General features: G+C 41.4%; 1 protein-coding gene across 7 annotated transcripts in view; it reads left to right on the forward strand.

Moving 5' to 3' along the window:
* The window catches only part of Cdk8 (cyclin-dependent kinase 8), a 167,253-nt gene that overhangs the window by 128,100 nt on the left and 11,524 nt on the right, over window positions 1-27,629 (forward strand). For all 7 annotated transcript variants that reach the window (XM_071677172.1, XM_071677127.1, XM_071677154.1 and 4 more), the window contains one exon: window positions 23,053-23,166. In XM_071677172.1, coding sequence (XP_071533273.1) covers window positions 23,053-23,166 — 114 coding nt within the window. The remainder of the gene's footprint in view (window positions 1-23,052; window positions 23,167-27,629) is intronic.

A 27,629-nucleotide genomic window follows, 5' to 3' on the forward strand; every position in this document is an offset into this window, starting at 1 on the left:
TCCTCCCCTCTCTTTTTTTCTTTTTTCTTTTTTTTAATTTTCCAAAAGAAGGAACAGAGAAGAGGTCCAGGTGAGGATATTCCCTCAAAGGCCCAGTCCTCTGTTCTTAACGCTACCTCGCTATCGCGGGAAATTGCGAATAGTATGAAAAAAAAAAAAATATATATATATATATATATATATATATATATATATATATATATATATATATATATATATATATATATATCCATTGTTCTCACCTTTTTCCATTCTGTACTCAGTCTCTCCTGGTACTTCCTCACACAAGTCTCCTTCCCAAGCTCACTTACTCTCACCACCCTCTTCACCCCAACATTCACTCTTCTTTTCTGAAAACCCATACAAATCTTCACCTTAACCTCCACAAGATAATGATCAGACATCCCTCCAGTTGCACCTCTCAGCACATTAACATCCAGTGCAGAATGGAAAAAGGTGAGAGCAAATGACATTTGGGGAGTGGGGGAGGAATGGGATGTATTTAGGGAAGCAATGATGGCTTGCGCAAAAGATGCTTGTGGCATGAGAATGGTGGGAGGTGGGCAGATTAGAAAGGGTAGTGAGTGGTGGGATGAAGAAGTAGATTATTAGTGAAAGAGAAGAGAGACGCATTAGATGATTTTTGAAGGGAAATAGTGCAAATGACTGGGAGGCAGGAGGTCAAGAGAAAGGTGCAAGAGGTGAGAAAGAGGGCAAATAAGAGTTAGGGTGAGAGAGTATCGTTGAATTTTGAAATAAAAAGATTTTTTGGAAGGAGGTAAATAAAGTGCGTATGACAAGAGAACAAATGGGAACATCGGTGAAGGGGTCTAATAGGGAGATGGAGTGAGTGTTTTGAAGGTTTGTTGGATGTATTTGATGATAGAGTGGCAGATATAGGGTGTTTTGGTTGAGGTGGTGTGCGAAGTGAAAGGGTCAGGGAGAATGGTTTGATAAACAGAGAAGAGGTAGTGAATGCTTTGCGGAAGATGAAAGCCAGCAAGGCAGCAGGTTTGGGTGGTATTGCAGTGGAATTTATTAAAAAAAGGGGGTGACTGTGTAGGTGACTGGTTGGTAAGGAGTCTAATAACCTTGCTCTTATTCACATTTACTCTCAACTTTCTCCTTTTACTCAGTTTCTCATTTGAATTGGCCACCAATGCTGTATCATCAGGGAACAACAGTTGACTCGCTTCCCAGATCCTCTCAACCCCAACAGACTGCACACTCACCCCTCTCTCCAAAATTCTTGCATTTGCCTCCCTCACCAGCCCACCCATAAACAATCATGGTGACATCACACACCCCAGCCATAGACCGACCTTCACTGGGAACCAATCACTGTCCCCTCATCCTACTCGTACATATGCCTTACACCCTTGTTAAAAACTTTTCACTGCTTTAAGTAGCTTATGTTCCACGCTATACCATGTGGAAAGTTTTACAAAGCGAAGAGATTTTGTCAAAAGAATAAGGCCTGTGCGCAAGTAGGAAGAGAGGAGGTGGGTCATTGGTTCCAGGGGAAGGTGTGAGTTGTCACCATGGCTGTTTAAATTGTTAATGGATGGCGTGATGAATCAGGTGAATGTAATAGTCTTTCAGAGAAGAGCAGGTATGCAGTCTCTTGGATTTAGAGGGCAGCCTAGGAGATGAGTCATTTGTTTGCTGGTGATATGGTGCTCGTAGCAGATTCTAGTAAGAAACTGCTGAAATTAGTTTCTAAGTGTTTTGAAAGGGGAAAGGTGATAGTAATGTGATTAAAGCAAATCTATTTGGTTTACCAGTGGAGAGGTTAATTAAGGTATGAATTGGAATGGATAAAAGTTGGAGGAAGTGAAGTGTTATTTTTAGATACCTTGGAATGGACACGGCAGTGATTGGAACCATGGAAGCTGAGTTGAGTCAGTGTGGGTGAGGGGAGCAAAAATCCTGCAAGCATTGAGGAATGTGTGGAAAGAGAAGTCATTGCCTGGGAGAGAAAAAGATTGGAATGATTGAAGGTAAAGTAAACCTGAAGTTGTTGTATGGTTGCAAGCTATGGGCTTTAGATGAGAATATATGGAAAAGATTTGAATTTATCAGAAATGCTTGTGGACATTATGTGTTTGAGGATGGTTGATCAGATAAAGAATGATAGGGTAAGAGAGAGGTATGGTAATAAGAGGAGTAAAGTTGAGAGAGCTGGAGGGTATGCTGAAATGGTTTGGGCGCATAGAAAGAATGAGTGAAGAGAGGATGACAGAGAGGGTATATGTTCCAAAAGTAGAGATGACAAGGAAAAGGGGAAGACCAAATTAGATGTGCAGGGATAGGGTGAAAAAAGTTTTGAGTTCTCAGCACTTGAATATGTAGGAGGATGCAAGGCGTGCACAGGATAGCATGAATTGGAACAATGTGTTATACAGAGAGGTGACTAACTGTTAGTGGACTGAACTAGTGCATATGAAACAACCAGGGAAACCATGGAAAAGACTGTGGGGCCTGGTTGTAGATAGGGCTCTGCAGTTTTGATGCAGACACATGACAAGCAGAGAATGGATGTGAGCAAATAAGGCCATTTCTTTTCCTGGTGTCACCTGACTAATGCAAGAAACAGTGAACAGTTATGAAAAATACATAATGTGTGTGGTTTTTGTTAATTATTTTTATTAGCTCACAGTACTTTCAAATAGTGCTAAGTATACAGATATATCTCTTTAGAGTTGGATTATACTGTGAGCAATGAGATATATATTGGACTCTGTGGTTTAGCTCTGTGGTTTAGAAACCTCTTAATCCCATCGTACTGTATGATAAATGCTTCTCACCCTTTGTTAATCACCTGTTTGGTGGTACTACATGGCTAGGCCTGGATGTACCCTTTTGATTAATCATCTGTTCCATATATTGATTACATTATCATACCAAGCTCATTGATAGAGCCTCACCTCACTGGCTGCCCAGTAACTGCAAACACCCAACACCTACATAATGAGACAAGATCCTCCCAATGCAATTCCACTCGGTCTGCTAAGCTCTCAGTATTTTGCAAGGGTATTAGACCCTTCCCATCCAAACCACTCCCTATCTACCCACCAATTCTCAGTTAGGAACAAAATGGTCACTCCTTTTTCACAGTAAAACAGCCTCTACTCAAAGATCCCCCACCCCCAACAAACACAACACTGTCAAAACATTCACTTACTCAAATGATTTGATAAGCACTAAATATCCTCCCTATCAACTCACTCTTAAATACCACCCCAGCTACATACACCATGTAAAACTACACTTCCCACACACTCATATTACTCTCTCCTTCGTTGCTCTGGTTATCACCCATCCCTGGATCATTGCAGACACTGCATATAACATATCCCAAGACCTTTCATGCTCATGATACAAGTATCACAATTAAGACACTGGTCAGTTAGTGCTCAATTGCCCTGCACTCTCCCCACAAAGATGCACACAAAACATCACTTTGCCTTATGACCTGTGATTCTGTCCCACGTATGTGGTCGGCTTGCTGAGAACTGCAGGGGCCCTATAGAAATTAGAAGATATTCTTGGAGCAGGAAGGTAAGGTAAGATTAATGTGAGTACAGGGCAATTTAGAAGTGTTCAATGTCTTCAGTATAAAAATTGCATCTTGGGCATGAAGGGTCTTGTGATATGTTTAATTAGGGGTTTTTAAATGTTGTTGAAATGGTTGGTATGTTTAATACAGTAGTCTTTAAGATTGGTTTGGGATTTGAGGGCTGTTTAGTGCTTGTCGGATCATATTGGTATGAATATGCTTTGACACTTATGACTTTGTTAAGGGTATGGGATGATCACTGTGTATATGCTGGTAAAGCGAGAAGCAAGAATAAGTTTTTACTTCTGCTTAGGTTTGATTATGAAAGGGTTTGGATAAAAGGTGTTTAGTGCAATTGCAAAGAACTGAATACTGAGCATAATGAGGTGGGACTGTGTTGTGAGAATCTACATATGTTTCACTGTGTAGATGTTGAGCGCTTGTGGTTACAAGGCACACAATGATCATTTTCAATGCTGTTTTGCAGCTTTATTTTATTTGCTTTTGACAGGTTGGATGACCTGGTAGGTGAGGCACAGTTAGAGTGAAGCAGATAGAGGATACCATGGGACTCTTTTTGTTCAAATCTGGTACCCTCAAGTATTCAAAGAGCCTTTAGCTTATTTGTTGCTTTTGTTTTGTAGTTTTTGATATGGGGAATGAATGTTGTTTGTAATTACCAATTGTACTGTTTAGGGAAGGAGTTTTTACGCTTGTTGGCCCCCATCTCTCTGAATTGACGACAATCTCTTTGAGTGTTTTTGTTTTTTGCATTGTTTTACCAAATCATTCTTCTCTGTTCACCTTTCCTCTGTAATTGAAATAAAAGCATCTGTGTTTCTTCTCCATTATGAATTTCAAGGAATTTTTCATCACAGTGCCTTGGTTCCTGGCTGCTTAACTCCATTTCCTGAGCTACCTACCACATAAACTGTTAAAATTTGTGTAGTTTCCTTAATTTTATCACTTCTTTAAGTTTTGTTTAATCTCTCCACTTTTAACATTTTCATTTACCACATTATCAAACTTGAGTATTACATGATAACTTTTCCAAGTTATATGGTATTCTCAATACACATGCTGGTTTTTAGGATGATAATGATGTGTGTCAGTCCTTCTCACCTTTGTGTGTTCATTGACATGCTTGTTTAGGAAATTTTCCTGAATACATTCAATACACTTCTCACCATGAGAATCCAAATTCCCCCAGTATCAGTACTTCACCATCTCAGAGAAGTGCATATTTTACTGCTTCATGTACTATCCTGGATTGCTCAAATTCTATGGAGGATTATGTAATATCAACACTACTATGCACCTCTTTCCTACAGTTACTCTTCTCATTATGTATTATGTGAATTGATCATCTTACATTATTTCCTGAAATTTATATCTGATTAAGAGGGCTCATCCTTCTTCTTTGTCTTCCCTCTTGTTCATTATTATCATGTACCCCTCTGAGCAGAACAGTGATTCCCAGGCCCTTGCCAGTTACTACCAGTCCATGAGGATTTGTACATACAACTTTTGGTCTGACATTACCATCTCCTAACACTCCTGATCATCCTCATGCCTTTGAGTGTATTATTTGATGTTCTCTCCCTCACTTCCTTTGATCTGTTGCATTTGATGAATAAACCACTGAGTATCACTTTGTCTTTAAGTTTCTGAGCTCACCTGAGTTCCTACTGGTTAGATGATTCCAAATCAAGCATAACCATAACTGATCATATCCTTGTATCTTGATTATAACTTTTATATGTAATGTCCGGAATACTTAGGGTTTTGTCAAGTGGGAGTGATTGTCCAATCAATGTGACTAGTGTGTGCAGGTTGGGTTCATGTCTCTTTGCTGTTAAAAGGGTGACTGAAGATTTATGTGATGTAGACATTCACTTCTGGATGAGCCAGTGCTCCCCTTGGGTGATGTAGTTTTCACGTTTGTTGAAAATTGCCAAAGTTACTGAGTGAGTTTGGAAGAATGTGTGAGAGGAGGAAGTTAGGAGTAAATGTGAATAAGAGCAAGGTTATTAGGTATAGCAGGGTTGAGGGACAAGTTAATTGGAATGTAAGCTTGAATGGCAAAAAATTGGAGGAAGTGATGTCTTTTAAACATCTAGGATTGGACTTAGTAGCAAATGGAACTATGTAAGTTGAAGCGAGAAGTTGAAGCGAGTCATAGGGTGGGGGAGGGGGCAAAAGTTCTCTTAGCATTGAAGAATGTGTGGAAAGGGAGAATGTTATCTTGGAGAGAAAAAAATGGGTATGTTTGAAGGAATAGTAGACCAACAATATTATGTTATAAGGTTGTGTGGAGGAGGGTGGATGTGTTGGAAATGAAATGTTTGAGGACATTATGTGATGTGAGGTGGTTTGATCGAGTAAGTGATAAAAGTGTGGTTGAGAGAGTTGAAGAGGATGTGCTGAAATGGTTTGGACTTACGGAGAGAATGAGTGAGGAAACGTTGACAAAGAGGTTATATGTGTCAGAAGTGGAGGGAACAGGCAGAAGTGGGAGACCAAATTGGAGATGGAAGGATGGAGTAAAAAAGATTTTGTGAGATCAGGGCCTCAGCGTGTAGGAGGGTGAAAGGCATGCATGGAATAGAGTGAATTGGAATTATTTGGTATACTACAGTCAAAGTGCCATCAGTGGACTGAACCAGGGCATTTGAAACATCTGGAGTAAACCGTGGAAAGGTTTGTTGGGCCTGGATTTGGTTAGGGAGCTGTGATTTCAATACATTACACATGATAGCTAGAGAAGGAGTGAGAGCTGATGTGGCTTTTTCTCATTTGTTTCCTAGTGCTACCTCGCTTGTGCAGGTGGAGGTGTTCAGATATGGGGTAAGAGAAGAGAATGCATATGTTATCTTTTTCCCTTTCCTACATGCACTTGTGCTGTTTCCTGTGGGGCGAGGTGGCGTCAGGAATGGATGAAGGTGAGCAGGTATGACTGCGTACATCTGTTTGTATGTATATGTTTGTGTATGCATATATATGTATGCATATACAAATTTTATTTCTTTGACTTTCTAAACTCCTTCCATGAGACTGACATCCTTTCAGCCACAAGCTGAGATCCTATATCTCGGAGATTTCAACTTTCACCTTAGGGAATAGTTGAATTCCTCCCATATGAATGGTGGAGGGATTGAAGCCCCCACATTCTCCATTTTCAATGATTTAGAGCAAATTATCTCCCATTCTACCCATATTCTTGACCACTGTGACCACTCTCCTAATATTCTGAATCTGTTTTTTACCTCTAGTCCATCCTGCTGTAAATACACAATCTTGCCCCAACTGGTTCATCTGATCACATTCTCATAAATGTATCTATTTTGATAGCACCTACTCCTCCAGCAGTCCCATTTAAGCATAAATACTGGCACCTCAGTGGGGCTGACTGGAATAACTTACATAGCATCTTTTCTGATTTTCCTTGGATAAATTACTGTGTCTTATGTGGTGATGCTTCTGTCTCCACCAGACACATAGCAAAGGTTATTCTTGCGGAAATGGAAGCATTTATCCCTCTTCGTCTAAGACGACTTCTTCATACAATCCATGGTTCAACCGTTCCTGTTCTGAGGCCATTCACGTAAAGGGTCAGGCATATCGGGCTTGGAAAATTCTCCTTCCTCTGGCTCCCATTCAGCTTTTATCACTGCCCATAATCGCTGCAAACATGTTCTCTGTGAGGTGAAGTATTCCTCTTATCAAAGGAAGTGCAATAACCTCTCCTCTTCATCCACTGATATGTCTTTCTGGTCTTTAGCTAAGGGCATCTCTAACAACTTGTGATACTCTAACTTTCCTTCATTTTTCTATTTTGAAGGTATTATATCTGTCTCTCCTGCAGACAAAGCAACTCTCTTTGGTGCCTGTATCTCCTCTAACTCCATCTGGGATGACTCTAACTGTCTTCACTTCCTGATACTCCTCTTATTAATCCCATGCCTCCTTCCATAATCTCTATGGACTATCTGAAAAGCGCTTCTTTCTCTGGACACAAGCAAGACTTATGGTCCTGATGGCATCCATCCCCATATACTGAAAGAGTGTGCCTCTGAACTTGGACCTTTGCTTGCTTGTCTGTTCTGATTCTGTTTAGAAACCAAAACTTTTCCTTCTCCTTGGAAACGTGCATTGATACATCCCATTCCTAAGATGGGTGAGTGTTCTGACCCCTCTAACTACTGTCCTGTTGCTTTGACATCTACCATTTTCAAAGTCTTTGAATCCCTCGCAACTCCCATATCCTTAAACACCTCGAAAATCACAGTCATCTCTCTGATCACCAGTGTGACTTCTGTAAGACGAGATCCACTGGTGATATTCTTTTCTGTGTTACTAATGTTTGGTCATCATCCCTGAAAGATTTAGGGGAGTCATGTGTAGCTGCCTTTGACATATCTAAGGCTTTTGACAGGGTGTGGCATCGGGGTCTCATCTCTAAGCTCCCCTTGTTTGGCTTCCCTCCCTCACTTTGCTGCTTCATATCTAGCTTCCTTTTGGGCCAATCTATCTCTGTTGTTGTTGATGGATCAGCCTCTTCCTTTCCTCCATCAACAGCATTGTCCCTCAAGGTTCTGTCATTTCCATCAACAGCAGTGTCTCTCATGGTTCTGTCCTGTTCCCTATAATTTTTCACCTTTTCTTCAACGATTTCCTCTCCTCCACAGATAATCCACTGCACTCATATGCTGATGACTCAACACTGCATTCATCCGCATCCTTCATTTCTGCTCTCTTTTCTCACTCATTGTGCATTTCATCTTGACACAGCTTCCTCAGTAAATTCAGACTTGGACAGGATATCTCAGTGGGGTAGACAATATCTCGTTAAGTTTAATGCTTCCAAGTCTGTTTTTATCCATCTCTCTATCAAAAACTCCTCACAACTTTCATTTCTTCTTAGATGGATCAGTATTTCCACCTCTTGACTCAATGAACATACTTGGTATTACTGTAACTTCCACTCTTTCTTGGAAACCCCGCATTACAGGAATAGTTAAGTCTGCCTCTAAGAAACTGGGTGTCCTGTTTAGATGTCAAAACTTCTTTTCTTCTGAACAATTGCTTCATTTATACAAAGGATTTATTTGTCCTTCTATGGAGTCCTGCTCTCACATTTTAGGTGGTTCTAGCTCTACATGCTTACTTGGCAGAGTTGAGTCAAAGTGATCCAACTTTCAGACTTAACCCCCTTGCCTTATGCCACAATATTGATTTGCTTTCCCCCTTCTATAGGTATTACTTGGTTTTTGCTTCCAAGAGCTGGCTGCTTGTATGCCTCTACTATTAGCTAGACCACACATTACTTGACAAACTGCTGCATCACATGATTATTGTGTGGCCATGGGCAACTCAAGGGTGGGCCATTTTGATACCTGCTTCTCTCCCTACACATTGAAGCTTTGGAACTCTCTACCTTCTCAAGTCTTTCTCAATAACCATGACCTGGCACATTTCAAAAGACAGGTCTTTCACTTCCTTCAAGATTCATGAATACTTTCCTGTGTCATTTGTTTTCTGTTTCATAATTCTCTGTATATTTCAATTAAGGCTTGGCATTAATGTGGACTTTTGTCCATGACTGGAGCCTTCAGCATTTATGGATCTGGAGAAAATATATGGTAGGATTGATAGAGATGCTTTGTGGAAGGTTTTAAGAGTATATGGTGTGGGAGGTAAGTTGCTAGAAGCAGTGAAAAGTTTTTACCAAGGATGTAAGGCATGTGTACAAGTAGGAAGAGTGGAAAGTGATTGGTTCCCAGTGAATGTCAGTTTGCAGTAGGGGTGCTAGATGTCTCCATGGTTGCTTAATTTGTTTATGGATGGGGTTGTTAGGGATGTGAATACAAGAGTTTTGGAGAGAGGGGCAAGTATGCTGTGTGTTCTGGATGAGAGGGCTTGGGAAGTGAGTCAGTTGTTGTTTGCTGATGATACAGCACTGGTGGCTGATTCGGGTGAGAAACTGCAGAAGTTGGTGGCTAAGTATGGTAAAGTGTGTGAAAGAAGAAAGTTAAGAGTAAATGTGAATAAGAGCACGGTTATTAAGTTCAGTAGGGTAGAGGGACAAGTTAATTGGGAGGTAAGTTTGATTGGAGATAAAACTGGAGGAAGTGAAGTGGTTTAGATATTTGGGAGTGGACTTTGTAGCAGATGGAACCATGGAAGCGGAAGTGAGTCACATGGTGGGGGAGGGGGCGAAGGTTCTGGGAGAGTTGAAGAATGTGTGGAAGACGAGAGAATGTCATGTCAGCAAAAATGGATATGTTTGAAGGAATAGTGATTCCAACAATGTCATATAGTTGCGAGGCATGGACTATAGATAAGGTTGTGCGGAGGAGGGTGGATGTGTTGGAAATGAAATGTTTGAGGACAATACGTGGTGTGAGGTGGTTTGATCAAGTAAGTAATGAAAAGGTAAGAGAGATGTGTGGTAATAAAAAGAGTGTAGTTGAGAGAGCAGAGAGGGTGTGTTGAAATAGTTTGGACACATGGAGAAAATGAGTGAGGAAAGATTGACAAAGAGGATATATGTCAGAGGTGGAGGGAAGAAGGAGAAGCAGGAGACCAAATTGGAGGTGGAAGGATGGAGTGAAAAAGATTTTGAGCTATTGGGGCCTGAACATAAGGAGGATGAAAGGCATGCAAGGAATAGAGTGAATTGGAACGATGTGGTATACCTGAGTTGATGTGCTGTGTGTGGATTGAACCAGGGCATGTAAAGCGTCTGGGGTAAAACATGGAAAGGTCTGTGAGGCCTGGATGTGAAAAGTTAGCTGTGGTTTCAGTGCATTATACGTGACAGCTAGAGACTGAGCGTGAACGAATGTGGCCTTTTTTTATCTTTTCCTGGCGTTACCTCGCTGGAGAGGGGGGGGATGCTGTTTCATGTGTAATGGGGTGGTGATGGGAATGGATGAAGGCAGGGAGTATGAATATGTACATGTGTATATATGTATATGTCTGTGTATGTATATGTGTATGCATACATTGAAATGTAAATGTGCATGTATGGGAGTTTATGTATTTACATGTGTATATGGGTGGGTTAGGCCATTCCTCGTTTGTTTCCTTGCGCTACCTTGCTGATGCAGGAGACTGAGATTGAGTATAATAAGAATATAAAAATATGTATATATTTATTTTATTTATTTTGCTTTGTTGCTGTCTCCCACGTTAGCAAGGTAGTGCAAGGAAACATACGAAAGAATGGCCCAACCCTCCCACATACACATGTATATACATACACGTCCACACACGCAAATATACATACCTATACATCTCAACATATACACAATTCATACTGTCTGCCTTTATTCATTCCCATCGCCACCCCACCACACATGGAATAACAACCCCCTCTCCCCGCATGTGCGCAAGGTAGCACTAGGAAAAGACAACAAAGGCCACATTCGTTCACACTCAGTCTCTAGCTGTCATGTATAATGCACTGAAACCACAGCTCTCTTTCCACATCCAGGCCCCACAGAACTTTCCATGGTTTACCCCAGACGCTTCACACGCCCTGGTTCAATCCATTGACTGCACATCGACCCCAGTATACCACATAACTCCAATTCACTCTATTCCTTGCATGCCTTTCACCCTCCTGCATGTTCAGGCCCTGATCACTCAGAGTCTTTTTCACTCCATCTTTCCACCTAAAATTTGGTCTCCCACTTCTACTCGTTTCCTCCACCTCTGACACATATATCCTCTTGGTCAATCTTTCCTCACTCATTCTCTCCATGTGACCAAACCATTTCAAAACACCCTCTTCTGCTCTCTCAAACACACTCTTTTTATTACCACACATCTCTCCTACCTTATTATTACTTACTCGATCAAACCACCTCACACCACATATTGTCCTCAAACATCTCATTTCCAGCACATCCACCCTCCTCTGCACAACTCTATCTACAGCCCATGCCTCGCAACCATATAACATTGTTAGAACCACTATTCCTTCAAACATACCCATTTTTGCTTTCTGAGATAATGTTCTCGACTTCCACACATTCTTCAACGCTCCCAGAACTTTCGCCCCCTCCCCCACCATATGATTCACTTCCGCTTCCATGGCTCCATCCGCTGCCAGAGCCACTCCCAGATATCTAAAACACTTCACTTCCTCCAGTTTTTCTCCATTCAAACTTTCTTCCCAATTTACTTGTCCCTCAACCCTACTGTACCAAATAACCTTGCTCTTATTCACATTTACTCTCAGCTTTCTTCTTTCACACACTTTACCAAACTCAGTCACCAGCTTCTGCAGTTTCTCACACAAATCAGCCACCAGTGCTGTATCATCAGCGAACAACAACTGGCTCACTTCCCAAGCTCTCTCATCCACAAGAGACTGCATACTTGCCCCTCTTTCCAAAACTCCTGCATTCACCTCCCTAACAACCCCATCCATAAACAAATTAAACCAGGAAAGTTGTTAGAAGCAGTGAAAAGTTTTTATCGAGGATGTAAGGCATGTGTACGTGTAGGAAGAGAGGAAAGTGATTGGTTCTCAGTGAATGTAGGTTTGCGGCAGGGGTGTGTGATGTCTCCATGGTTGTTTAATTTGTTTATGGATGGGGTTGTTAGGGAGGTAAATGCAAGAGTTTTGGAAAGAGGGGCAAGTATGAAGTCTGTTGGGGATGAGAGAGCTTGAGAAGTGAGTCAGTTGTTGTTCGCTGATGATACAGCGCTGGTGGCTGATTCATGTGAGAAACTGCAGAAGCTGGTGACTGAGTTTGGTAAAGTGTGTGGAAGAAGAAAGTTAAGAGTAAATGTGAATAAGAGCAAGGATATTAGGTACAGTAGGGTTGAGGGTCAAGTCAATTGGGAGGTGAGTTTGAATGGAGAAAAACTGGAGGAAGTGAAGTGTTTTAGATATCTGGGAGTGGATCTGGCAGCGGATGGAACCATGGAAGCGGAAGTGGATCATAGGGTGGGGGAGGGGGCGAAAATTCTGGGAGCCTTGAAGAATGTGTGGAAGTTGAGAACATTATCTCGGAAAGCAAAAATGGGTATGTTTGAAGGAATAGTGGTTCCAACAATGTTGTATGGTTGCGAGGCGTGGGCTATGGATAGAGTTGTGCGCAGGAGGATGGATGTGCTGGAAATGAGATGTTTGAGGACAATGTGTGGTGTGAGGTGGTTTGATCGAGTGAGTAACGTAAGGGTAAGAGAGATGTGTGGAAATAAAAAGAGCGTGGTTGAGAGAGCAGAAGAGGGTGTTTTGAAGTGGTTTGGGCACATGGAGAGGATGAGTGAGGAAAGATTGACCAAGAGGATATATGTGTCGGAGGTGGAGGGAGCAAGGAGAAGAGGGAGACCAAATTGGAGGTGGAAAGATGGAGTGAAAAAGATTTTGTGTGATCAGGGCCTGAACATGCAGGAGGGTGAAAGGAGGGCAAGGAATAGAGTGAATTGGAGCGATGTGGTATACCGGGGTTGACGTGCTGTCAGTGGATTGAATCAAGGCATGTGAAGCGTCTGGGGTAAACCATGGAAAGCTGTGTAGGTATGTGTATTTGCGTGTGTGGACGTGTGTATATGCATGTGTATGGGGGGGGTTGGGCCATTTCTTTCGTCTGTTTCCTTGCGCTACCTCGCAAATGCGGGAGACAGCGACAAAGTATAAAAAAAAAAAAAAATATATATATATATTTTTTTTCTTTCATACTATTCGCCATTTCCCGCATTAGTGAGGTAGCGTTGAGAACAGAGGACTAGGCCCTTGAGGGAATATCCTCACCTGGGCCCCTTCTCTGTTCCCTCTTTTGGAAAATTAAAAAAGAAAAAAGGTGAGAGGGGAGGATTTCCAGCCCCCCGCTCCCTCCCCTTTTAGTCGCCTTCTACGACATGCAGGGAATACGTGGGAAGTATTCTTTCTCCCCTATCCCCAGGGATAATATATATATATATATATATATATATATATATATATATATATATCTTTCTTTTTCTTTCATACTATTCGCCATTTCCCGCATTAGCGATGTAGCATTAAGAACAGAGGACTGGGCCTTTGAGGGAATATCCTCACCTGGCCCCCTTCTCTGTTCCTTCTTTTGGAAAATTAAGAAAAAAAACGAGAGGGGAGGATTTCCGGCCACCCGCTCCCTCCCCTTTTAGCCGCCTTCTACGACTCACAGGGAATACGTGGGAAGTATTCTTTCTCCCCTATCCCCGATATATATATATATATATATATATATATATATATATATATATATATATATATATATATATATATATATTGTGTGTATTTTTACTTTCTAAAAGGGAAAACAGAAGGAGTTGTGCAGAGAGTGCTCATCCTCATCGAAGGCTCAGATTGGGATATCTAAATGTGTGTGGATGTAACTAAGATGAGAAAAAAGGAGAGATAGGTAGTATGTTTGAGGAAAGGAACCTTGATGTTTTGGATCTGAGTGAAAAGAAGCTCAAGTGTAAAGGGCAAGAGTGGTTTGGGAATGTCTTTGGAGTACAGTCAGGAGTATGTGATAGAGTGTAAGAAAGTAAACTCTAGATTGATGGGTAAAACTGAAAGTAGATGGAGAGAGTTGTGTGATTATTAGTGCCTATGAACCTGGTCATGAGAAGAAAGATCATGAGAGGCAAGTGTTTTGGGAGCAGCTGAGTGAGTGTTAGCAGCTTTGATGCATGAGACCAGATTATGGTGATGGGTGATTTGAATGCAAAGGTAAGTAATGTGGCAGTTGAGGATATAATTGGTATACATGGGGTGTTCAGTTTTGTAAATGGAAATGATGAAGAGCTTGTAGATTGTCTGCTGAGAAAGGACTGGTATTGGGAATACTTGGTTCAAAAAGAGAGATATAACTAACTATACATATGTAAGTAGGAGTGATGGACAAAGTGCGATATTGGATTACATGATTAATTGATAGGTGTATGAAAGAGAGACTTTTGGATGTTCATGTGCTGAGAGGGGCAACTGGAGGGATGTCTGATCATTATCTTGTAGAGACGAAGGTGAAGATATGTACAGGTTTTCAGAAAAGAAGAGAGAATGTTGGGGTGAAGAGAGTGGTGAGAGTAAGTGAGCTTGGAAAGGAGACTTGTATGAGGAAGTACCAGGAGAGATTGAGTGCAAATGGAAAAAGCTGAGAGCAAATGACGAAAGGGGAGTGGGGGAGGAATGGGATGTATTTAGGGAAGCAGTGATGGCTTGTGCAAAAGATGCTTGTGGCATGAGAAAGGTGGGGGGTGGGCTGATTAGAAAGGGTAGTGATTGGTGGGATGAAGAAGGAAGATTGTTAGTGAAAGAGAAGAGAGAGGCATTTGGACGATTTTTGCAGGGAAATAGTGCAAATGACTGGGAAATGTATAAAAGAATGAGGCAAGAGGTCAAGAGAAAGGTGCAAGAGGTGAAAAAGAGGGCAAATGAGAGTTGGGGTAAGAGAGTATCATTAAATTTTAGGGAGAATAAAAAGATGTTTTGGAAGGAGTTAACAAAGTGCATAAGACAAGGAAACAAATGGGAACTTCAGTGAAGGGGGTTAATGGGGAGGTGATAACAAGTAATGGTTATGTGAGGAGATGGAGTGAGTATTTTGAAGGTTTGTTGAATGTGTTTGATGATAGAGTGGCAGATATAGGGTGTTTTGGTCGAGGTGGTGTGCAAAGTGAGAGGGTTAGGGAAAATGATTTGGTAAACAGAGAAGAGGTAGTAAAAGCTTTGCAGAAGATGAAAGCTGGCAAGGCAGCAGGTTTGGATGGTGACTGTATTGTTGACTGGTTGGTAAGGTTATTTAATGTATGTATTACTCATGGTGATGTGCCTGAGGATTGGTGGAATGCTTGCATAGTGCCGTTGTACAAAGGCAAAGGGGATAAGAGTGAGTGCTCAAATTACAGAGGTATAAGTTTGTTGAGTATTCCTGGTAAATTATATGGGAGGGTATTGATTGAGAGGGTGAAGGCATGTACAGAGCATCAGATTGGGGAAGAGCAGTGTGGTTTCAGAAGTGGTAGAGGATGTGTGGATCAGGTGTTAGCTTTGAAGAATGTATGTGAGAAATACTTAGAAAAGCGAATGGATTTGTATGTAGCATTTATGGATCTGGAGAAGGCATATGATAAGAGTTGATAGAGATGCTCTGTGGAAGGTATTAAGAATATATGGTGTGAGGGCAAGTTGTTAGATGCATTGAAAAGTTTTTATCAAGGATGTAAGGCATGTGTACGTGTAGGAAGAGAGGAAAGTGATTGGTTCTCAGTGAATGTAGGTTTGTGGCAGGGGTGTGTGATGTCTCCATGATTGTTTAATTTGTTTATGGATGGGGTCGTTAGGGAGGTGAATGCAAGAGTTTTGGAAAGAGGGGCAATTATGCAGTCTCTTGTGGATGAGAGAGCTTGGGAAGTGCGTTAGTTGTTGTTCGCTGATGATACAGAGCTGGTGGCTGATTTGTGTGAGAAACTGCAGAAGCTGGTGACTGAGTTTGGTAAAGTGTGTGAAAGAAGAAAGCTGAGAGTAAATGTGAATAAGAGCAAGGTTATTAGGTACAGTAGGGTTGAGGAACAAGTCAATTGAGAAGTAAGTTTGAATGGAGAAAAACTGGAGTAAGTGAAGTGTTTTAGATATCTGGGAGTGGATTTGGCAGCAGATGGAACCATGGAAGCGGAAGTGAATCATAGGGTGGGAGAGGGGGGCGAAAGTTCTAGGAGCATTGAAGAATGTGTGGAAGTCGAGAACATTATCTCCGAAAGCAAAAATGGGTATGTTTGAAGGAATAGTGGTTCCAACAATGTTATATGGTTATGAGGCATGGGCTATGGATAGAGTTGTGCTGAGGAGGGTGGATGTGCTGGAAATGAGATGTTTGAGGACAATATGTGGTGTGAGGTGGTTTGATCGAGTAAGTAATAATAGGGTAAGAGAGATGTGTGGTAATAAAAAGAGTGTGTTTGAGAGAGCAGAAGAGGGTGTTTTGAAATGGTTTGGTCACATGGAGAGAATGAGTGAGGAAAGATTGACCATTAGGATATATGTGTCAGAGGTGGAGGGAACGAGGAGAAGTGGGAGACCAAATTGGAGATGGAAAGATGGAGTGAAAAAGATTTTGAGTGATCGGGGCCTGAACATGCAGGAGGGTGAAAGGCGTGCAAGGAATAGAGTGAATTGGAACGATGTTGTATACCGGGGTCGACGTGCTGTCAATGGATTGAACCAGGGCATGTGAAGCATCTGGGGTAAACCATGGAAAGTTCTGTGGGGCCTGGATGTGGAAAGGGAGCTGTGGTTTCGGTGCATTATTACATGACAGCTTGAGACTGAGTGTGAACAAATGTGGCCTTTGTTGTCTTTTCCTAGCGCTACTTCACATTCATGCAGGGGGAGGGGGCTTTCATGTGTGGCGGGGTGGCGATGGGAATTAATAAAGGCAGACTTTGAATTATGTACATGTGTATATATGTATATGTCTGTGTGTGTATATATAGGTATACGTTGAGATGTATAGGTATGTATATTTGCGTGTGTGGACGTTTATGTATATACATGTGTATGTGGGTGGGTTGGGCCATTCTTTCATCTGTTTCCTTGCGGTACCTCGCTAATGCGGGAGACAGCAACAAAGTAAAATGAATAAATAATAAATGATATTATTATTATTATTATTATTATTATTATTATTATTATTATATATATATATATATACAAATCCATTTGCTTTTCTAAGTATTTCTCACATACATTCTTCAAAGCAAACACCTGATCCACACATCCTCTACCACTTCTGAAACCACACTGCTCTTCCCCAATCTGATGCTCTGTACATGCCTTCACCCTCTCAATCAACACCCTCCCATACAATTTGCCAGGAATACTCAACAAACTTATACCTCTGTAATTTGAGCACTCACTCTTATCCCCTTTGCCTTTGTACAATTGCACTATGCACGCATTCCGCCAATCCTCAGGCACCTCACCATGAGTCATACATACATTAAATAACCTTACCAACCAGTCAACAATACAGTCACCCCCTTTTTTAATAAATTCCACTGCAATACCATCCAAACCTGCTGCCTTGCCGACTTTCATCTTCCGCTACATACAAATGGATTTGTATGTAGCATTTATGGATCTGGAGAAGGCATATGATAGAGTTGATAGAGATGCTCTGTGGAAGGTATTAAGAATATATGGTGTGGGAGGAAAGTTGTTAGAAGCAGTGAAAAGTTTTTATCGAGGATGTAAGGCATGTGTACGCGTAGGAAGAGAGGAAAGTGATTGGTTCTCAGTGAATGTAGGTTTGCGGCAGGGGTGTGTGATGTCTCCATGGTTGTGTAATTTGTTTATAGATGGGGTTGTTAGGGGGGTGAATGCAAGAGTTGTGGAAAGAGGGGCAAGGATGAAGTCTGTTGGGGATGAGAGAGCTTGGGAAGTGAGTCAGTTGTTGTTCGCTGATGATACAGCACTGGTGGCTGATTCATGTGAGAAACTGCAGAAGCTGGTGACTGAGTTTGGTAAAGTGTGTGAAAGAAGAAAGTTAAGAGTAAATGTGAATAAGAGCAAGGTTATTAGGTACAGTAGGGATGAGGGTCAAGTCAATTGAGAGGTGAGTTTGAATGGAGAAAAACTGGAGGAAGTGAAGTGTTTTAGATATCTGGGAGTGGATCTGGCAGCGGATGGAAACATGGAAGCGGAAGTGGATCATAGGGTGGGGGAGGGGGCGACAAAGCAAAAAAAAAAAAAAAGTATAATAAAGATATATAAATATATATATATATATATATATATATATATATATATATATATATATATATATATATTTTTTTCTATTATACTTTGTCGCTGTCTTCCACGTTTGCGAGGTAGCGCAAGGAAACAGACGAAAGAAATGGCCCAACCCCCCATACACATGTATATACATACGTCCACACACGCAAATATACATACCTACACAGCTTTCCATGGTTTACCCCAGACGCTTCACATGCCTTGATTCAATCCACTGACAGCACGTCAACCCCGGTATACCACATCGCTCCAATTCACTCTATTCCTTCCCCTCCTTTCACCCTCCTGCATGTTCAGGCCCCGATCACACAAAATCTTTTTCACTCCATCTTTCCACCTCCAATTTGGTCTCCCTCTTCTCCTCGTTCCCTCCACCTCCGACACATATATCCTCTTGGTCAATCTTTCCTCACTCATTCTCTCCATGTGCCCAAACCACTTCAAAACACCCTCTTCTGCTCTCTCAACCACGCTCTTTTTATTTCCACACATCTCTCTTACCCTTACGTTACACACTCGATCAAACCACCTCACACCACACATTGTCCTCAAACATCTCATTTCCAGCACATCCATCCTCCTACGCACAACTCTATCCATAGCCCATGCCTTGCAACCATACAACATTGTTGGAACCACTATTCCTTCAAACATACCCATTTTTGCTTTCCGAGATAATGTTCTCGGCTTCCACACATTCTTCAATGCCCCCAGAATTTTCGCCCCCTCCCCCACCCTATGATCCACTTCCGCTTCCATGGTTCCATCCGCTGCCAGATCCACTCCCAGATATCTAAAACACTTCACTTCCTCCAGTTTTTCTCCATTCAAACTCACCTCCCAATTGACTTGACCCTCAACCCTACTGTACCTAATAACCTTGCTCTTATTCACATTTACTCTTAACTTTCTTCTTCCACACACTTTACCAAACTCAGTCACCAGCTTCTGCAGTTTCTCACATGAATCAGCCACCAGCGCTGTATCATCAGCGAACAACAACTGACTCACTTCCCAAGCTCTCTCATCCCCAACAGACTTCATACTTGCCCCTCTTTCCAAAACTCTTGCATTTACCTCCCTAACAACCCCATCCATAAACAAATTAAACAACCATGGAAACATCACACACCCCTGCCGCAAACCTACATTCACTGAGAACCAATCACTTTCCTCTCTTCCTACACGTACACATGCCTTACATCCTCGATAAAAACTTTTCACTGCTTCTAACAACTTTCCTCCCACACCATATATTCTTAATACCTTCCACAGAGCATCTCTATCAACTCTATCATATGCCTTCTCCAGATCCATAAATGCTACATACAAATCCATTTGCTTTTCTAAGTATTTCTCACATACATTCTTCAAAGCAAACACCTGATCCACACATCCTCTACCACTTCTGAAACCACACTGCTCTTCCCCAATCTGATGCTCTGTACATGCCTTCACCCTCTCAATCAATACCCTCCCATATAATTTACCAGGAATACTCAACAAACTTATACCTCTGTAATTTGAGCACTCACTCTAATCCCCTTTGCCTTTGTACAATGGCACTATGCACGCATTCCGCCAATCCTCAGGCACCTCACCATGAGTCATACATACATTAAATAACCTTACCAACCAGTCAACAATACAGTCACCCCCTTTTTTAATAAATTCCACTGCAATACCATCCAAACCTGCTGCCTTGCCGGCTTTCATCTTCCGCAAAGCTTTCACTACCTCTTCTCTGTTTACCAAATCATTTTCCCTAACCCTCTCACTTTGCACACCACCTCGACCAAAACACCCTATATCTGCCACTCTATCATCAAACACATTCAACAAACCTTCAAAATACTCACTCCATCTCCTTCTCACATCACCACTACTTGTTATCACCTCCCCATTTGCACCCTTCACTGAAGTTCCAATTTGCTCCCTTGTCTTACGCACTTTATTTACCTCCTTCCAGAACATCTTTTTATTCTCCCTAAAATTTAATGATACTCTCTCACCCCAACTCTCATTTGCCCTTTTTTTCACCTCTTGCACCTTTCTCTTGACCTCCTGTCTCTTTCTTTTATACATCTCCCACTCAAATGCATTTTTTCCATGCAAAAAATCATCCAAATGCCTCTCTCTCCTCTTTCACTAGTACTCTTACTTCTTCATCCCACCACTCACTACCCTTTCTAATCAACCCACCTCCCACTCTTCTCATGCCACAAGCATCTTTTGCGCAATCCATCACTGATTCCCTAAATACATCCCATTCCTCCCCCACTCCCCTTACTTCCATTGTTCTCACCTTTTTCCATTCTGCACTCAGTCTCTCCTGGTACTTCCTCACACAGGTCTCCTTCCCAAGCTCACTTACTCTCACCACCCTCTTCACCCCAACATTCACTCTTCTTTTCTGAAAACCCATACAAATCTTCACCTTAGCCTCCACAAGATAATGATCAGACATCCCTCCAGTTGCACCTCTCAGCACATTAACATCCAAAAGTCTCTCTTTCGCACGCCTGTCAATTAACACGTAATCCAATAACGCTCTCTGGCCATCTCTCCTACTTAAATAAGTATACTTATGTATATCTCGCTTTTTAAACCAGGTATTCCCAATCATCAGTCCTTTTTCAGCACATAAATCTACAAGCTCTTCACCATTTCCATTTACAACACTGAACACCCCATGTATACCAATTATTCCCTCAACTGCCACATTACTCACCTTTGCATTCAAATCACCCATCACTATAACCCGGTCTCGTGCATCAAAACCACTAACACACTCATTCAGCTGCTCCCAAAACACTTGCCTCTCATGATCTTTCTTCTCATGCCCAGATGCATATATATATATATATATATATATATATATATATATATATATATATATATATATATAAGAGAAGGGGGCCAGGTGAGGATATTTCTTCTAAGGCCCAGTCCTCTGTTCTTAACGCCATCGCTAACGCGGGAAATGGCGAATAGTATGAATTATTTTTTTTTTTTTTTTCCCGCATTTGCGAGGTAGCGCTAGGAAACAGACGAAAGAAATGGCCCAACCCACCCCCATACACATGTATATACATACGTCCACTCACGCAAATATACATACCTACACAGCTTTCCATGGTTTACCCCAGACGCTTCACATGCCCTGATTCTATCCACTGACAGCACATCAACCCCGGTACACCACATCGATCCAATTCACTCTATTCCTTGCCCTCCTTTCACCCTCCTGCATGTTCAGGCCCGGATCACACAAAATCTTTTTCAATCCATCTTTCCACCTCCAATTTGGTCTACCACTTCTCGTTCCCTCCACCTCTGACACATATATCCTCTTGGTTAATCTTTCCTCACTCATTCTCTCCATGTGCCCAAACCATTTCAAAACACCCTCTTCTGCTCTCTCAACCACGCTCTTTTTATTTCCACACATTTCTCTTACCCTTACGTTACTTACTCGATCAAACCACCTCACACCACATATTGTCCTCAAACATCTCATTTCCAGCACATCCATCCTCCTGCGCACAACTCTATCCATAGCCCATGCCTCGCAACCATACAACATTGTTGGAACCACTATTCCTTCAAACATACCCATTTTTGCTTTCCGAGATAATGTTCTTGACTTCCACACATTCTTCAAGGCTCCCAGGATTTTCGCCCCCTCCCCCACCCTATGATCCACTTCTGCTTCCATGGTTCCATCCACTGCCAGATTCACTCCCAGATATCTAAAACACTTTACTTCCTTAACTTTCTAAAATGGGAAACAGAAAAAATATATATATATATATATATATGTATATATATATGTGTGTGTGTGAGTGGATGGGTTTTTCTTTATTTCCTGACACTACCTTGCTAGCATAGGAAACAGTGTTTGTTCTGCCCTCATTTATGGATAGGACTTAGGTTTCTTGGTCAGAGAAATGGATACTTGAATCCTTCACTGTTAGGAATAATACATAATTCATGGCAAACCTTTTTTGTCACACAATGAGTGTAAGCCTGAGTGACTCATTTTTAGATTGTTATATATTAGTTTCTTTTCTTACACTGCGAAGCTCTGAGGCTCATTGTCTTATGTTTTTTCCAACAGCTGTTACCTGCCCCTTTTCAAAAGGCAAGTTTTCCATTTGCTGAGCACTTCACTTTTATTCTCATTTTTTACTTTTTTCTAAGGCATGATCTAACTAAAAACTTTTGTCCATGACTGGAATCTTTAACATGAGAAAAAATGAACAACATAGTTTTGGAAGATCAGTAGGGTAGGTAGCAATCCTTGAAGTTGTTTCAATAGCTAATAAGGGCATGGCATGTCTATTACCAATATAAAAGGTATACTGAAGGAAAAAAATTGCCTCAAGTAAGTTTGCATGGGTTGTATGAATAACAGTTTAAAGAGGAGAGGTCATAATATTAGAATAGCAAGATATGAGCATGAAACAAATCATATGAATATTCATATATTGTCTATGAATACACTGGAAGACCTTGCCTGGAGACTTGATAGTGAAATATATAAAAAGGGATGATAGTAAGCCAAAGTTTATGAAGTGAAAATTGAACTCATGAGTCTTAAATGATTAACTTGAATTTTTGTCTTTCAGGATTCCTTTTCCTTGCAGCATATGAGGGCTAAGTTCCGTATATGAGGATAATGAAGTAATTTGTATTGTTTCAGGGTGGAGGTGGGGGAGAACCTGCATCTAAGAGGGTAAGATTGGGCCATCATCAAGGTAGCATGGCAGGCCAGCAGAATTTCACACACATGACTCAGCGAAATCATCCCAACCAAGTAAGCTTACATTTTCTTGCATTTGCAAAATAATAACCATAAGAATTTCTTTAGTAAAACTTTATAAAGTATCTTGGATGCAGGTATTCTTCCTGGAGGATATATTTTTTCCACATGAAGTACACCTTTCCCTGCTATGCAGGGGTCCAGTATGTGTAGTTTCACATTTGGATTCAATTTTTTTTTTTATACCCCAGTTTCAGAAAGCTCAGGGTGTGTTTTACTCTAGCACAGTAAGTGCCAGGACAGATGGGGCACTTTGCTCTAGCTTGGCACATGACCAGGGCATGGTAGAGACATCTCAAACCACAGTACAGCTTTTGAATCTGGACTCCAGAATTATCCCCTCCCATTAACCCTGCACCTAATATTTTCTTCATGCCAAGAAATTCTACTTGTCCTTGTTTTCACACTTTGACTGCTGTTTGTATTACCCCAAATTGACTGCTGTTTGTATTACCCCAAATTTCTGCTGTACTACTGAAACTTGCAGCAAGTAAAAAAATAAATTCTCAGTAAATTATTCAAGCTAGTGAAATATGGCAGCCTGTGGAAAGTTTGGAAAGACATACAGTAGTTTTATTTCTTGGGAAATTCATTCTCATTATTTCATAAGTTCAAAAAAATATGGTTTTTGATCAAATTCAGACTTAGTTAACCTTGATGTGAAAAGAAACTAGTCTTTATACATATTTAGTCAGTGAAAAGTATTTCAGCTTTGATATATGGCTGTGCTGCTTATTGAATAGTATTAAAAGCATTATTATAAAGTTATTATTGATTACATTGGTTGAAAAATTATGCTTCTGATTTTGACTACAGTACTAACCTAGGTATTTAAAGCAGATGAAAAGTATGTACTTTTTTTAGTTTTAATTCATATTGTATTTTATTCTACATGTGACATGAATGTCATTTTATCAAACAAACAAAGAAAAGTCCAAGTAAGTGTTGGACCTGAGGTTGTGGGTGAGTGTCCCACGAGGGAGAGGAGGATGCTGTGCTTTCACAATGTCTTACAGTTTTCCAGTGTGAATGGCTGTCAATCATGGTGATACCAAGCTTGTCATGTTAGTGCAAAGCAAATACCACACTTGTCATGTCATTGCAGAGCCATAATATTTCTTGATTCTTATGATTGGAACACACTTTGCTGGTTATGTCCTGTGAACTTTGGCAAGTGTTTTCCAGTGTTCCTATGTCTCATAGCCCAGTCTTATTCACCATCAAATATTTACACAGGTCAGGCCCCATGTACCAGTTGTCTGCATACAGTGGATATCCTTTCTTGAAATATTTTTCCATTATATTTTTTACCTTTGCACCAGAAAACTGAGGGGGGTCTTTCAGGAATGGCAGCTGATATTGTTTGTAACACTATATATCTCTTTTGCAGTCGTACTTGAAAAACATCGTCAGTCCAGGTCTCTGGCTTACTGTTTGTATATATATTTTGGCCACTAATCATCCTTTGAACAGAAGAGGACTATCATCAAAAGTCAGTTTTTGGGATGGCTTGAAGAATGCATTGAACCAGATCTTCGGAGACATGTAAACATGCATGATTTCCCACATGCTGTCTTGCGCCCTAAGATGGTTACTGTCTGCAAAGTACAGATACCTTAAGAGGAGCCAGAATCTGTCTTTGTCAAGAGATGGTGTACTTATTAATGGGTTCTTTTAACAATATTCCTATCATACATGTTATTTTTACACTTGGCATCAGCATGATCAGAGCATTTTATGAAAATTAGTATCATGCCAGTGCTGTATGTGTGATTGAGAATAGAAAATTTGAGCATCTGTACAAGGTTCATAGTATTTGTTAATTTCACTGACAGTATGGTTGATCTCTCAACCTTCAGAACCTGCTTAAACATTCTCTTAATCTTTACTGTCCTTTCTCACACCAAAGTCTTCTGTCACTTGGTGATTAGATCCATCAAGAATAAGAAAAGTTGGTTCAAAATCACCAAAAAGGCCAATTATCATAAATGATGAATTGTCATAATATACAACCTGACTAGGGAGATTTATTACCAGCACTAACCACCTGGGTATTGGGAAGGTTAGTGACAGCTGCATTGTGAGCCAGCATGCCAGTGGTTGTTAAGTTGCTTTTATCTGACCCAGGTACCTGTCTTTTCTTTCTATCTCACCCATATGTAGACTGCAGGCATTCTCTCCGTACACATAGTCACATGACACTTGACAACACTTAACACACAAACTCATTCTTTGTAACTCTAGATTTTCCTACAGTGAGTACTGTGTGGTAGCCCAGCCTTTTGGTAAAACAGTAGAAGCAATAGACAGAACCAGTAGGGAGATATCATTAGGCAGGAGCATTAGGTAGAAGTAGTGGATAGGAGCATTAGCTAGAGCATGTTAGAAGTAGTAGGTTAGAACACTTTAGGTAAAAGTATTCAGTAGGAACACTAGGCAGGGCCTCTGGAAACATTGCAGTGGAGTTGCCCTCTGCCAGTGGCCTATTACAGGTGAGGCAATACAGGCTAAGAAGCAGCACTAGAGTTCTTTAGTTATGGATACTCTTTTGCTGTGGCCACCCTCTTAAGGGAGTTCCCCTAGGGAATGGCTGTCAATGGATTGAACCAGGGCATGTGAAGCATCTGGGGTAAACTATGGAAGGTTTTATGGGGCCTGGATGTGGAAAGGGAGCTGTGGTTTAGTTGCATTATACATGACAGCAAGAGACTGAGTGTGAATGAATGTGGCCTTTGTTGTCTTTTCCTAGCGCTACCTCGCGCACATGTGGGGGGAGGGGGTTTTCATTTCGTATGTGGCGGGCTGGCGACAGGAAGGAATAAGGGCAGACAGTATGAATTATGTACATGTGTATATATGTATATGTCTGTGTGTGTATATATTTGTATACATTGAGATGTATAGGTATGTATATGTGCGTGTGTGGACGTGTATGTATATACATGTGTATGTGGGTGGGTTGGGCCATTCTTTCGTCTGTTTCCTTGCTCTACCTCGCTAACGTGGGAAACAGCGACAAAGTATAATAAATATATAAAAAATATATTATACTTTGTCGCTGTCTCCCGCATTTGCGAGGTAGCGCAAGGAAACAGACGAAAGAAATGGCCCAACCCCCCCCCCATACACATGTATATACATACGTCCACACACGCAAATATACATACCTACACAGCTTTCCATGGTTTACCCCAGACGCTTCACATGCCTTGATTCAATCCACTGACAGCACGTCAACCCTGGTATACCACATCGCTCCAATTCACTCTATTCCTTGCCCTCCTTTCACCCTCCTGCATGTTCAGGCCCCGATCACACAAAATCTTTTTCACCCCATCTTTCCACCTCCAATTTGGTCTCCCTCTTCTCCTTGTTCCCTCCACCTCCGACACATATATCCTCTTGGTCAATCTTTCCTCACTCATCCTCTCCATGTGCCCAAACCACCTCAAAACACCCTCTTCTGCTCTCTCAACCACGCTCTTTTTTTTTCCACACATCTCTCTTACCCTTACGTTACTCACTCGATCAAACCACCTCACACCACACATTGTCCTCAAACATCTCATTTCCAGCACATCCATCCTCCTGCGCACAACTCTATCCATAGCCCACGCCTCGCAACCATACAACATTGTTGGAACCACTATTCCTTCAAACATACCCATTTTTGCTTTCCGAGATAATGTTCTCGACTTCCACACATTCTTCAAGGCCCCCAGGATTTTCGCCCCCTCCCCCACCCTATGATCCACTTCCGCTTCCATGGTTCCATCCACTGCCAGATCCACTCCCAGATATCTAAAACACTTCACTTCCTCCAGTTTTTCTCCATTCAAACTCACCTCCCAATTGACTTGACCCTCAACCCTACTGTACCTAATAACCTTGCTCTTATTCACATTTACTCTTAACTTTCTTCTTCCACACACTTTACCAAACTCAGTCACCAGCTTCTGCAGTTTCTCACATGAATCAGCCACCAGCGCTGTATCATCAGCGAACAACAACTGACTCACTTCCCAAGCTCTCTCATCCCCAACAGACTTCATACTTGCCCCTCTTTCCAAAACTCTTGCATTTACCTCCCTAACAACCCCATCCATAAACAAATTAAACAACCATGGAGACATCACACACCCCTGCCGCAAACCTACATTCACTGAGAACCAATCACTTTCCTCTCTTCCTACACGTACACATGCCTTACATCCTCGATAAAAGCTTTTCACTGCTTCTAACAACTTTCCTCCCACACCATATATTCTTAATACCTTCGACAGAGCATCTCTATCAACTCTATCATATGCCTTCTCCAGATCCATAAATGCTACATACAAATCCATTTGCTTTTCTAAGTGTTTCTCACATACATTCTTCAAAGCAAACACCTGATCCACACATCCTCTACCACTTCTGAAACCACACTGCTCTTCCCCAATCTGATGCTCTGTACA

The sequence above is a fragment of the Panulirus ornatus genome, chromosome 2, assembly GCF_036320965.1.
Source record: "Panulirus ornatus isolate Po-2019 chromosome 2, ASM3632096v1, whole genome shotgun sequence".
NCBI classification, from domain to species: domain Eukaryota; kingdom Metazoa; phylum Arthropoda; class Malacostraca; order Decapoda; family Palinuridae; genus Panulirus; species Panulirus ornatus.